This window comes from Melanerpes formicivorus, unplaced genomic scaffold (assembly GCF_026170545.1).
Source record: "Melanerpes formicivorus ecotype bairdi unplaced genomic scaffold, bMelFor1.0.p_v2 SCAF_27, whole genome shotgun sequence".
NCBI lineage: Eukaryota > Metazoa > Chordata > Aves > Piciformes > Picidae > Melanerpes > Melanerpes formicivorus.
The window spans coordinates 3,867,320-3,881,843 of NW_027142379.1; the positions used below are offsets into that span (position 1 = coordinate 3,867,320).

The window sequence follows — 14,524 nt, forward strand, 5'->3', positions numbered from 1 at the left end:
GTCGGTAACGGCGCTGCCCAGAACGGCAGCGTGCCCAGGCTTGGCTGGGTGGTCTGCTACCGGCTCCCACGGGGGAAGCGTGGCTGTGGTGCCAAAGACTAGGACGCCAGGGGGCATGAGTAAAGGAGGAATATTTTATTTAACAATGAAGCATCGGAGGCATTGTTTAGAACAGTGTAACAAAGTACCTGCCCTGCGCGGAGCCTGAGGTTAAAAAAAAACAAAAAAAAAAAAATCAGTAATTTCTACCCCAGGAAGAGCAGCTTGGGGCTGAGTTCACCCCGCCTGCCATGGCAGGGTTTAAAAAAAAAAAAAAAAAGTTAAAAAATTGAAACAGGCCAAGTTAAGAAACACTAAACACTCGGTGCTGCTGCAGTTACAGTCACACTTGCCTGATCTTCATTAATTGCTTGTAATCACACTGAGATCTCAGCTTAAACACAGCACTAGCTCCCTAGGAAAGAACAAAGATCTCCACTAATCCTCCACCCAGCTCCAGTGTGGTACTATGAAAAATCCCAGTCATACCCAGTTGCTGCAAGGAGTAGAGGACTACATTTTATCTGTTACTTTAATTTTTTTTTTCTTGCTACTTTAGTGCAAAGGATTCTCAAGATGCACTCATAAACCTGTTAACATATCAGCAACTCAGACCATGATACCATTTCAATGCATAAATGCAAACAAAAAGGAAAAAAAGACAGTTCTTGCTTTTAGACAATTAAATGAAGAGAGCACAATCTTTTTGTGGTGAGTTAATAAAATTTCCTAAGACTAAATTCCAGAGAAGCTGTACATAAAGTTATTTAGTGCTAAAAATCTACAATACATTATTCAAGTATAAGATACTGAAATATTATTGCCAATAAATAGTTGTGCTGTAGTCAAAGCTGTGGCTCCTTTGTCGACTCATTCACATCTCAACATGTTCGGATTTAGTTTCTCACTGAGTTTATGTATCAAAATGGCCAACTCTTCTGTTGCTTGGGACTTATCCTCCAGAAGTTCGTAGCGGAGACTGGAGATATCCTGCTTGATCTCCTTTAATTCACCTGTATTCACGATTGAAAGGAATACTTGTTAGCAAAGTCTGACATTAATTCAATACTACTAAGTCACATCAGTGCATACTCCTGATTATTATCTCCAAATGTTCATCACAGCAGGTACCAGGGATAGGGCAGGGTGGCTTTACCTCTTCTTCATTCTCAATGAGATGTGTCTCCACCCCTAAATAGCACCAAAGGTATTTTAATAGTCTGCTGAAGTCTAATGTTGTGCTCCCCAGATACAGAACATCGAAGAGTCAAAAAGTGCTTTACACAGGTTAATGAATTAATCACAGCAACACTGCTGAGCAGATGGTAAACATTAGTAACCCCCTTTTAGAGAGAAAAGGCAAAGAGATTTTTTTTTCTGAAGTGTTGTGCCAAGATCACACAGGAAAAGTGTGGCAGAGCTGGCAGTAAAACTCACAGCTTCTGAGTCTCTCTCCTCTTCCTTACCAATATCCTTTGAATTAGAAAAAGTCATCCGCTTTAAAATAATGTTGCAATTCGATACAAGTACAAAAATAGCATTCGAAAGAAAACAATTGTCAAGGCCAGGCTCATAACCAGCAACAGCATGTTTCCCATTATGGGATGTCAAATTTAAGAGCAGAAATTTTAAAGAAATATTTGAATATTATTCTTCCAGCAAATGTGATGTATGTGAATTCTGACACAGCATCCACCACAGGAAACGATTTGTCACCTATGAAATAAAAGACTATGAAAGAACAACTACATTCTCTAGTGATACAAACAGGGAAAAATCTCTAGACTTACATTTAAGACAGATGCAGCACATAAGAATGCAGAAGTTTTCTATTTATAACTTGGATAAGCATTCCTGGTGCATCAAAAACAGCTAAATGAGCCTAGACCAAAACCACTTATGCTAAGCAGGTTATGTTTTTCGGGTGGTAGGCACACAGATCTCTTACTGACTTGAACTCTGACAGTTATAACCTCCAGCATATGGGGAACAAAACCATAAATGGGGTGTTGCATTCGAGAGCAGAGCCAGCTCTGGAAAGGACATCATTCTATTGCCTGGTAATCTTTTTGCTAGAGTGTAAACATGCCCCATGCTGCACTCACTCCTCTTACATTGTTTGTGAACCTGCCCAGAGCTCTAGAGTTTCCTTCCTGGCCTGTGTATCATTGCTGGAAGCTTGGAGCAAGTAGGACAGCATTTGTCTTAGTCTCATCCCAATGACTGAGTCAGGACCTGGAGCATGTGCTCCTCACTGCTACAACAGGAAGTTCTGCACTGTCACCAGACACACCATGGTCAGATCCATCATTTCTCAAAAAAACTCTGGTTGCACAATAGAACAGGGGGTACAGTTGTCACTTTTCTCACCACACAGCTAACTATGCAGCTTTGTTTAATGATGTGCAACTTCATGGATAAATATTCCACAGAGCTTTATGAAGGAAGGCAATACAAGTAGCTCATGGTGTAAAGTGATAAATTGTGTTAGGGTGAATAAAAAGAGAAAAATCTCCTGCAACTGTGACTAGGACTCTGCAACTGTGAATAGAGGCTTCATTACAAATTTCATCTCTAACTGTGCATCACACCTGTGCTCTTGTTTTCCACCTGTAAAACAGACCCCATATTTCTCCACTTGATTCTACTTGCTCACTTTTGTTGTCACAGGTGTACTTCCAAGTACTACCTATCTGAGTTCAATGCATTTGAATTAGAAATACATCCTCTTTTTACCTGAAACCTCCATTCACCACCATAATATTGATTCCTAATATAACATGGCAAAAATTATCTCTGAATATTGCAAATGCAGTCTCTTTCTTACCTTCATTTACTTCATCATTTTCTTTGTCCACTTGTGCTTTCAGAACGTAACGTTTTATCAGTCTTTTCATTATTTGCTGCCAGATTAAAACAGTTATATAATCAGGTGAGCATATATAATTAAACACTATTCACTTTTCTTTCTTAACTATCTCTCTCAGATCTGTTTAAGTGAAAGAATGAAGAGGCCCAGATCAAGCAGTTCCCTCATATGGCCTTTTTTTGGTGGCATGATGAGATTCATCATAGCAATAAATGATCTCTCATCCAATTACCTTTTATTTATAGACCACCCCCACAGGAAAATGTCTCAAGACACCCAATTTAGTCTTTAAGCGGCTTCAGAACAGGTCTACTTTGTTACAATAGCTGTCTTTTTTCCCAGAAGCATCCTGGAATTTGAGTTCTACAGGAAGTTTTCTGTATCTGGTGAGGGCAAAATGTACTTGAAACAAAATTCTGCTAGTGCCTTCACACAGTTCTGTTACTTACAACAGTGACCACCCTGTGAACTTACCTGATAGCGCGTCGGCTGATTGAGAATGCTGTTAAAACTGTGTGATTCGAAAACTCGGGAGTTCGACTGAGTGAAAAGATTTAACTAGGAAGAAATAAGACAAAATTAAGCTATATTATGGAATCACACAGCTCCATTGTTTTTCTTGGAGACATCCAAGAGTCACCACAGTCACTATATCAGAACACTATTTTCAAAAGAAGCTGAGATTGCTTTATTTGTCAGGTTGGGTTTTTTAAACACTGATCATTTTAGCCAGCCTGTTCATAGCACAGCTTCAAAGCAAATCTGCTCACATAGATGAGGAAGTAATAAGTAATGAACTAAGACTTCACAGTATCACAGTATGACTAAGGTTGGAAGAGACCTCGAGGATCATCGAGTCCAACCTATCAACACAGACCCCATGACTAGACCATGGCACCAAGTGCCACGTCCAATCTCCTCTTGAACGCCTCCAGGGACGGCGACTCCACCACCTCCCTGGGCAGCACATTCCAATGATGAACGACTTGCTCAGTGAAGAACTTTCTCCTCACCTCGAGTCTAAACCTCCCCTGGCACAGATTGAGACTGTGTCCCCTTGTTCTGGTGCTGGTTGCCTGGGAGAAGAGACCAACCCTCTCTCGGCTACAACCACCTTTCAGGTAGTTGTAGAGGGCAATGAGGTCTCCCCTGAGCCTTCTCTTCTCCAGGCTAAACAATCCCAGCTCCCTCAGCCTCTCCTCATAGGGCTTGTGTTCAAGGCCTCTCACCAGCCTTGTTGCCCTTCAACTTGCCACAGGAAGGAGACACACTCCAAGCAGGCTTTAACAGAGCTGTTGTGGATCTGCACTCTTCAGCATACTTTTAACTACAAATGCATGCTCAAACCCATCTCTGCTCAGAATGTTTTTCCAAAGCACCATACCAGGAACAGTAATACATTTAGAAAAACGGTCATTTCTCCACTGCTCAAGGGTCACAAACCCATCAGATCCCAAATAATATAATTTTGGTACTTGAATGACTTACACTCCAAGTATGATAGTAAGTACTGCTCTATGGTAAGTAAATGTTACTGAATGTTTTGTTAGAAAAGTGTACCTTAGGGTGTTGAGTTTTCTTTATTTGTTTGCTTGTTTGTTTTATTAAAAAGCATATCTTGTACAATGACTGGAGAGATCTAGTGACATTCAGACACCTGGAGTACTAGAGGCAAAAGGTGATAAGTTGGCACCAAAATGCTTCTAGATAAATTGATTTAATTTTTTTACAAAGGTGTATGTACTCTCACTGCCTTCAGGAAACTGGAGAAAAATGTTTTCTTTACAGAAGACTGAGTACCACTAACAGCTCAGAAGTCCCAGGCTCCAGAGAAAAGACTAGACTTGACATTTCTGACAATTTACAGTAAAACAAACATAAATTATCCTTAAGGTGTTCCTTTCAGTCTTTGTAATACACAGGGCCTTGAGTCTAACTTGCAAAAAAAATGCCACAAATGTATCCTCTTCAACCTGTCTGTGGTCCAATTTGCCATTAGAAAAACATGAGGAATTCTCACAGGAGCACTGTGACGCTTCATTCCATTAATATTTGTGAAGACCATTTAGAGATGCAAATCTAGGATGTCATGGAAATGATACTATTATTATTTCAATTTCCCCTATTTTCCTTTAGAGGACTGAGAATATAGCTCTTTACAGTAGGAAGTGAATATCATGCTGACCACACTTTTATCTTTCTCCTGTCCCAGTGACACATTTTCTCTCCTTATTCCATCCATCTGCTCCTTTTTTTTTTCGTTCCCTCCACTTAGCACTAAAAATCTTTATAATGGAAGCTGAAAGCATCTTTATTAAACATTTAGGTCATTCCTTGTGGGAATGATTTCTGTCATTGGATGCTCAGTTATTTTTGTTTAACTGTGCTTTCCCAGTCACTGGACCTTGTTGTCCTAATAAATTGATAGGTATTTCTGGGGTACATTTAGAGATAGGTCTGAAATATAGACCTAAGAATATAAATGTTTGACCACTGTACTGTCACCAGAAGCACAGGTTATAACCTAAAGCTTAAAGCAAAGCAGAATGCTGGAACACACAATTCTTCACTGCAATGAAAAGATCTCAATACCTACCCTAGATTTGGAATTGCCCATTCCCATCTCAATGTCTTTCTGCAGCCGTCTTCTCCTGCACTTAGAGAAGTTAATGATCCTCATGATGAAATAGAAGAAAGATTTGGGGCTTGGTACAAGACTGAACGGTGGAGGTAATGTTTTTCCATCATCAAAATATGATAACCAAAGTTTAGAACGAGCAAACTTCCACTCTACATCACTGTCATCCTGTGTTAAGAGATAAAAACAGTGAGTGCTTTGTTTCTATGAAATGCAAAATCTCTTCCAAATATAACTTCTTTTAAATATTGACCCTTTCTGGATTTACACAAAAGGTTACTTGCTCAGTAGTAAGGCACCCAGTAGTACTGCAAAAACACAACCACTTTATCAAGTGTATTCTAACTAAATTTCAGTTATCTCTTCATGACATCTCATTGACAATACTTAGTTAAAATATGCAAACCATTTAAACAAGTGTTATTTTTGCACTGAGGGAAAGCCAACATATAAACTCCTTGCTGAAGTGGAACTTTTGGGTGAGGATTGAAGTCTTGGTTTTCTCATTGAAGTGGTCACATTCACACAAGTGATGAAGTGTTAGCTTCCAGGAAGCCATGGTTTGAAAAGGTAGCATTCACATCTTTTGCATAACCATGCAAAGTAACTCATTTATAACAGAGTACAGAAAATACAAAGCTTTGTTGTCATGAGGAAATTGTGTTAAAACCTGGAAAACTAATTTAGTCCTCATACATTCTTATGGCAGTATTCCAAGGCCAGACATAGTTTACTTGAAAGGTGAAAAGTTCATTTATTAAAACAAGTTTTCTCCTGCTGAATTTCTTAGCATTTCTTAGAAGTCACTGAAAATACTGGAAATTGCTCTGTTTTGGATAGTTTTATTACTCTTTGAATATCATGGTCTGGTAAACTGGCACTATACATGTACTGTCGCTTTCATTTCAGCAACTTGGGATTTAGATTTAGTTTTAAAACCCAATTATCTTCTCTAACTTTTCTGATTTTTTTTTTAAATACTCTAAGTAATTATCAGTAACAGTTAAGATACTTTGTCATCAGAATGAAATTTAAATAAATATGTCTTTTCTAATGAGGAATGCAGCCAATAACTTGGGGTGAAATTCAGGTCTTTGTTCAACTGAGCCATTTGGCAGATTCAGAGAAATGCTGCTACTGCATTTGCAGGGCATATGGCAAAGCTCAGCAAACCTACAACCAAGTTTTAAGATTGCACCTAAAGTGGAAAGAAGCATAAATTATAAAGCATGAAAGCACTGCCAAATGTGACTCAGTCAGAACAATCTTGAAGATAAGCACCTGTATCATACTCCATGTAGAGACATCGAAAGGTAGTAAAATATGTCCATGTATCACTGCTGTGTGTGTCTAAATCCGACATATTTAGCTAAAAGGTTTGAGGATTGGATTTCCTTCATTTTATATTTACTTCATATCATGATGATTTGTTAAAAACTGAAGTGCATTAAGGAAGCATGCAATAAGCATCCTAAGGAAAATGAGAATGGACCACCCACGTCCAAAATGCTACTCCCAGTATCTCTTTTCTACTTCACAGCAGTCTTCATTTGAATATTACTTTAGATTTTAAGATTTCTGGATGGATCACATCTCCTTAGACATACTTGTAGCATGAACTACTTGTTCATATCCTTATCAGCTGCTGATTTGGATATAGTTAGTCCTAGGAATATGGCATTTTTTGTGGTCTCCTTTACTGAGGTAGCCTCTTCACTGGACTTTCACAGATCAAGACACACTTAGTGAAATAATTCCTAATAATTCTGCCCTTTTTGCAACACAACAAAAGAGAACAACTTGTAGAAGAGAGCCCACCTCAATTTCTTGATAGGAACTGTTGATCATAGCAATCAGCATGTTGAGAAGAACTACCACCATTGTTACGTTGTATATGCCATAAAGAACATAACCAATGTTCTCTATGAACTTATGATCATATTTCAGGACAACAGAGGTTACTTCAGACAAGCCAAATATTGACCAAAATAGGGTCTTGAAACTTTCTTCCACTCTGTAGGTAAAAAAAAACCACAAAGAGGAATGCATTATTACTACCTACAGATATAAATACAGAAGTTGTGCTTACAGTAAATGATAAAAAATATCTCAAGTTCATAACCTGGGTTTGCAAAGCACTGATCAAAATAACAAATGAAAATGTTCTTCACAGTCTGTTCAATTTCTCAAAGAATACTTTCAAACCAACAGCTTAGGAATTAGAAAGGTATTCCACTGCCAGGTTTTGAGGTGAAGCATAGTCTCATCTCATTACTTTCCAGTCTAACTCTGCAGGGGCAGACCCTCCCTTTCCTAATAACGTAAAAATGGAGCCGATGGGAAGAAAGCTGCTGCACCTCTTGCCAGAGCTTCTGGCAAGAGGTGCACTCATACGTGGGTGGCAGCAGGTTCAGCAACAAAATTGACAGAACAGATGTCATGGGATTTGCTCAAGACTTGTTGAAATCAGTAAAAATCAGACATTTCAGCAGGGGACAGGCACCTAGATACCCTTAAGACTCTAGGACCAGGACCCGCAGCCTCTATGCTCGTCTTCATCCCACAGATGATGCCTGAGGAACAACACTGCCAGGACTTCTAGGCTAAATCTGTGTATCAGCTAGAGTTCTCAGAACCCATTTAAAAATGACAATTCTAGTGGCTGCTTCAGGTAAATGGCATTTGGAAGGCATCATTAATATTTTCTTGCCATTGATTGTCCACAAGTCTGCCTGATAAAGATAGTATACAGGTTAAACTATTTTAGATTGCAATTAAAGTTTTCATTACACAAGTAGGAAAGAATTGGTCTTTGGTATTCCACTTTAAGGTTCTGAGATATCTAATTTCCTCTTCAGTTTTATTATAATGCTATGAAACAGCATTATAATAGATCACAGATTTTGTCACCTTAAAGCAAAACCTGTAAGTCACACATCAGCTTTTAAGCATAACTTCATACTTACGTTGTAAAGGCGGGATTTAGTTTAGCTCCAAGGTAGTAGGAATACAGTATGAACATTCCAATCATAAATGCAAGAAACACCATAATAAAAAGGACCATAAACTTGAATATGTCCTTAACAGTCCTTCCAAGTGAAATCTGCAAGGGCCCAAAGCTCTCATTTGCAGGCAGGATATATGCAATCCGAGAAAAGCTAAGAACAACAGCAATTGCATAAAGGCCTTCAGATATTATCTGAGGATCAGATGGCAGCCATTTATCTCTAGCTGGAAGATAAGAAATACAGGGATAAATATAAGGAGTTACTCATTTATCACAATGTTGAAAACCAAATCTTGATAGCACTATTCCATGCACATGTCTGAACTTAGTGGAAACAAATGCCTGAAGACTCTAGCAGCTGTTACTCTATTCCTATTGCCTTTCAACTCAGAAATGATGAATGTAAGTTACATTACCTTTTGCTAGAAGAAAAACTGTATTGGAAGAAACATGTCATTCTCTTCTCCAGTTTGCATTTTTACCTGAGCTATGTAACAATAAAGAATTCCTTACTGCTTTTCTGAACACAACCATATTAGCTACCTTAATAAGCACTATGCTACAGCCAGAAATGTAATTCCTATTTTGTGTTTTATTTAGTGGTGGTTGATGAACAATTTCATTTATTAATCAAATCAAGCTTTTGCCACTGTCACAAGTTGAGAAAACCTAGTTCCTATTGAAATCATGAAGATTTTGCCCATTTACCTCAATGAAAGCAAGACTCTGGTTTTCACACTCATATTGAATTATAAACAAATAAAAATTAAACAAGTGAATCATATATAAATGAATAAATGGTTTCTTACAGGTATTAATGCACCATCCTAGCAAGAGAACACTGTCAAAATGTGTTTCATACCAAAATACCCTGTGTTTCTAAATGTGTCTTTATGTATGGACAAATTCAGATTGATTATATAGCAATTAACTTAACAAACCCTCCTGCTATTATAATATCTTGAACTTCATAAAGCATATGCTAACATATACCCTCAGCAGCAAATACAGCTTTTGCTGATATTGCAAAGAGATTCAACATACCTATAATTACAGTTTCTGCACTGCAGTAACTATTTACTACTTTATACTGTTTGAGGTCTTTACTGGGCCAGCATCCTTCCTTCAGCAGGAAATGCTGACAGATCTTTAAGAATATATATATATATATAGCCATATTTAACAACTGAGCCAGACAAAAACCAAATCACATCAAAATTTTATCTGTTGGGCACTAAGCCAGGAATAAAATACAGTTTGCAAATGTTTAAAATCAAGAGGGTCAAATTTAGCTCCAAGATAAACAATTACAACACAATTATGGACAGCTACATTTGAGCTGATTTTGTCTTTATGCCTATTGTTTGGGTTTAATATATTAGCAAGCTTATTTGTCAAGTTAGTGTCATAACTGTTGCTTAAATGGCAAAAACCCAAAAACATTGAGGCATAAATGTGCAGACAGTGCTATGAACACAAACACATACAAATATTCATCTTAGGGCATCAAAATGCTTGGGCATCCTACCAGAATTTCCTTGTTCAGATCTATGTTGCAGAAAAGTCAAGCTCACCATAAGTAAAGTATTCTATTTCTGGAGGAAGTGTGACCTCAGAGAGGTCATCCTCCACGATGTAGTTGTCCACATACTGTTGTGCTTTTGTGGCCTGCAGGAATGCCAGAAGCCTCGCTGTGAAAGCGGCTATGAAAATGGAGAGCATCCCAAAATCCAAAACATTCCATAGCTGCAAAATATATTCCCTGGGTCCTTCTAGCCACAGCTCTTTGCATTCTGACCACATCATACCTGCAACAAGGGATAAAAAAACAAACACACCAAAATCAAAAAGGCAGCAATGGTGGCCAATCCTTTTTCATTTAAACTTTCTGCTTTTGCCAATGTCATGAAACCAAGCAGTACCAGTGGAGCAAAACCACACTTATTGGCAGTGACAGAGTTGTACAACCTGAGCAAGGCTGAGTATATGCTAGGACTACCAAAAGGCAGCGTACAAGGGATATGCATCTCCCTACCCTAACACAGTTTAAGGTCCCTGAAAGTATTTAAAAGACGTACACATGGTGTTTAGTGACATGGTTTCGTTGGTGGACTTGGCACCATTGTGTTTATGCCTGGATTTGGTGAACTTAAAAGTCCTTTCCACCCTGAATAGTTCTATGATTCTGTAAAGCTGTGCTTAAACAGGAGGTTTAAAAGGCAAAAGGAAGCACCTTCATGTAGCAGCCACAGTGACATTTCCTTTCTCTTCAACAGCCTATAAAGGCTGAGAATACAACATTATCATGTGGCTAACTGACATTTTCATACATAAAGCACCTGACTGATGAAATGCTACACAACACAGCTTCTTCCGCCATGCAGAGTTTCAAACAGGCTGATTATGGAAAAAAACAACCAACCAACTACCAACCAATCAACCAAAAAACCAACAGTCACCCAAAACCAACCAAACATCAAATAAACATAAACCCCAAATCCAAAATTGAGTAACAAAAACTGACTCATTATAACTCTTGGCACTGATAGAAACTGTGATTTCCTCAAACATGACCTAGGCAGCAATGCCACACTAACACCAGGAACTCCTGAACTTATGGCATGTACAGTAGCATAGGTTTCCTGATACCATTCAAGCAAACCAATAATGTCTCAATGTTTCTGGTGTTCTCTTCAGCAAACCTGCACTCCTGTTAGAAATGCCAGGATAACTACAGTGAGGCAAATCAACAAACATTACCTCATTCTGCAAGAGGTGCTCTAAATTATACACCATTATCTGCCCTAAGGGTTTATTCTAACCAAGCAGCAGCCAGAGCAACAGTTTGGGACCTGGGCTTCTTTCTTTCAGAATTTACACCTGCAGGAAAAGAGTTGACTTAAAGATGAAGGGGCAATATACCTACCAAGTACCCATACCATGATCAGCATTTCTGTCCAGGTGAACTGGGTAGTCTTCACCCTGAAGATCTGCTTAGGGTAATCAGTAACAGTGACATTGGGTAGCGTTGTTATACCTTCAAATCTGTCTGAAGCATTGAACACCAGCAGGCCTAGGAAAATAATGAAGGATGCTGCATGTGCCACGAATTTCATGAATGGACTTCGAAGAATTCTTCCAAGCTGCAGAGGCAGAATGAAAGCAGTCATTCAGTGTTCTCAAAAGAAGACTCTTTCATCAGGCATTCCAGAAGCAAAAAATGGGCACTCAGAGCTCAGGACAGTCCAAACCCTAATTTTTAAAGATACTCTGCCAAGCACACTGAACTGTGATACTTTATCATTTCAGACAAAAGTTTCCCAAAGGCAGCCTCACAGAGTATGTTGTCCTGTTAGTGAGTACTCATGTTATTCCATAAACTCTAGATGGCAATGTTTGAGGGGAAAGGGAAACACTCCAAGGAATTCCAAATGCACAATGGCTGTGACCACAAAGAGTTTGATCTAATGCCCACAGATAGCAAAGGTGGACAGAAGCAAATCCATAAAAAGGAAATTTTAAAAAGTAATTAAAAAACCTCAAACCCAATTTCCAAGTAGAAAAATACTTTCCTTACCCTCAGGAGCACACTATTAGCCTGGCTCTGCATCTCTAGGAGAAATTACAGACTCATCTCTGGCTACTGTATTGCATCTGCAGAATGTATCTTCAAAGCTCTAAGTGCCAAATAAATAACCTTTGTCTACTAAAAATAATGAGTGTTCCATCAGAATGGACTAAGAAATGTTTTCAAATAAATTCAGCTTACTCAATTCACATCTGCACCCAGTAGAAGTACAAAAGAACAACAGCAAAGGCACTCTGTCTGCACCAGAAGAGAGGACCAACTGCCTCCAGAAGACCACACTGGAAAGAGCGATGGACCTGTTGCGGTTACTCACTGTATATAACAGGAAAGTGTGATCTTACTAGTACTAGCCTTATCCTGCAAGCCAGTGCCAGAAATGCCAAGCTAGAAGCCCAATCCTCTGAGGGCAATATTGCCAGTATCCTTTATTTAGGCACTGAAGGTCTCATGTGGCCAGTGCTGCTGCAATAAAGCTATCACTGAGGCTGCATCGCAGCCAGCAATCTGTGCATTGGCTCAGGTACAGAGATGGCACCAAGACAGCCTAACAATGCTCTTCAGAGAGCACATGTAGTTTTACTTGTTATTCCCAGCCTACATCCCTCTGGGAAGAGTAGCACCTTTAGAATACATCTCCTTTCTGAGGCCTGAGGAGGACAATGCTTGTCCAATCTCTGCATGAGGTCTAACTTACTTGTTTTAGCTGCTGCACACCACTTAAGGCTGAAGGTTTCCTGTCTCCTTGAAATGCTCTGCTCCTCACATGACACCTGACCTTTAGTAATACTAATACACAGTTCTAATGTGCTAAGTTATCACACACATCACCAGTGTGATGCAATGCTCCAAAATCCTCTATGAAGAGCTACACTGTCAGCAGAAAAACATTTCAGTAGATGGGGAACTGAAAGTAGCTTTCTTATTTCAAGGAATGGTTTTCTAGAAACTGGGGCCAGCCACTATGAACCAAGCAGACCAGCACACATACTACCTGTGCAAACAATCTCAGGTTCCCTTCCTGCTCCTGACCTTTAGAAAGCATTTTCAAATGACTATATCAAACAACTGATCTGAATGTCCAGTGCTTTTATTTGACATGAGCACTAGGGAAAATGTCAGATGTTTCTGGAACTGGGAATTAAAGCTCAAGGAGAAGAGTCATTTTTCCCATATTAGACACCAGGTAAAAATGTATTAATATGTTTCTATGATATGGAGCTGTGAGGAATATTTTTACTACAGATATTCATGAAAAGTGACATTTCAAAGAGCAATGAATAATGATTATACTATTTTTATAAAGGTTTCAGGGAAGCTGGAAGCACCCATATATTTTCATATCATTTTCAAGAGTTAAGAGTTCAGGGTTGCACTCTTCTACAAATACACCCAACCACATGGTTAGAATAGAATAGAATAGACCAGGTTGGAAGAGACCTTCAAGATCATCACGTCCAACCTATCATCCAACACCACCTAATCAACTAACCCATGTCACCAAGCACCCTGTCAAGTCTCCTCCTGAACACCTCCAGTGACGGCGACTCCACCACCTCCCCAGGCAGCCCATTCCAATGGGCAATCACTCTCTCTGTGTAAAACTTCCTCCTGACCTCCAGCCTGAACTTCCCCTGGCGCAGCCTGAGACTGTGTCCTCTTGTTCTGGTGCTGGCTGCCTGGGAGAAGAGACCAACCTCTGCCTGTTTACAACCCCCCTTCAGGTAGTTGTAGAGAGCAATAAGGTCACCCCTGAGTCTCCTCCTCTCCAGGCTAAGCAACCCCAGCTCCCTCAGTCTCTCCTCACAGGGCTTGTGTTCCAAACCCCTCACCAACTTCGTTGCCCTTCTCTGGACTCGTTCCAGCAAGTCAACATCCTTCCTAAACTGAGGGGCCCAGAGCTGGACACAGTACTCGAGGTGTGGCCTAACCAGTGCAGCGTACAGAGGCAGAATGACCTCCCCGCTCCTGCTGGCCACACTGTTACGGCATCTAATTTAATTTTTGCTCTATGGTTCACCTGGCAAACAGGCATCCTGGGGCAGGAATAACAACTATTTTACTTAAGATTTAGCTCTGCATCAGTGAGATCAACAGATGTTGTGCTAATGGTTTATATGGGAACTGCATGAATATCATGCCATCAGAGAAGACTCAATACAGAATCTGAGTTGTGACTTTCAAAAAAATCCATGTAGCTAAGGCAAATACAGTTACACAGTGGAGACTGAGGAGTGCAAGATCTACAGAAACATAAAATAAAGGGGGAAAAAAAAAGAAAAAAAGCTCTGAGAGAGATTTTTTTTTTCTTTCTTTGAACTTAAAACCAATTTATTTTCACACTTCATCACTGTGTTCCCCTTCTTACAGTGCAAATAAAAATGA

At 39.4% G+C, this 14,524-nt stretch overlaps 1 protein-coding gene across 2 annotated transcripts in view; it reads right to left on the reverse strand.

Moving 5' to 3' along the window:
* Positions 1-120: 120 nt before the first annotated feature.
* The window catches only part of TRPC3 (transient receptor potential cation channel subfamily C member 3), a 37,222-nt gene continuing 22,818 nt past the window's right edge, over positions 121-14,524 (reverse strand). For both annotated transcript variants that reach the window (XM_068153966.1, XM_068153967.1), the window contains exons 5-12: positions 11,480-11,696; positions 10,128-10,361; positions 8,513-8,777; positions 7,365-7,560; positions 5,505-5,714; positions 3,383-3,466; positions 2,867-2,942; positions 121-1,052 (exon numbers count right to left, since the gene is read on the reverse strand). In XM_068153966.1, coding sequence (XP_068010067.1) covers positions 910-1,052; positions 2,867-2,942; positions 3,383-3,466; positions 5,505-5,714; positions 7,365-7,560; positions 8,513-8,777; positions 10,128-10,361; positions 11,480-11,696 — 1,425 coding nt within the window. In that variant the 3' untranslated portion in view covers positions 121-909. The remainder of the gene's footprint in view (positions 1,053-2,866; positions 2,943-3,382; positions 3,467-5,504; positions 5,715-7,364; positions 7,561-8,512; positions 8,778-10,127; positions 10,362-11,479; positions 11,697-14,524) is intronic.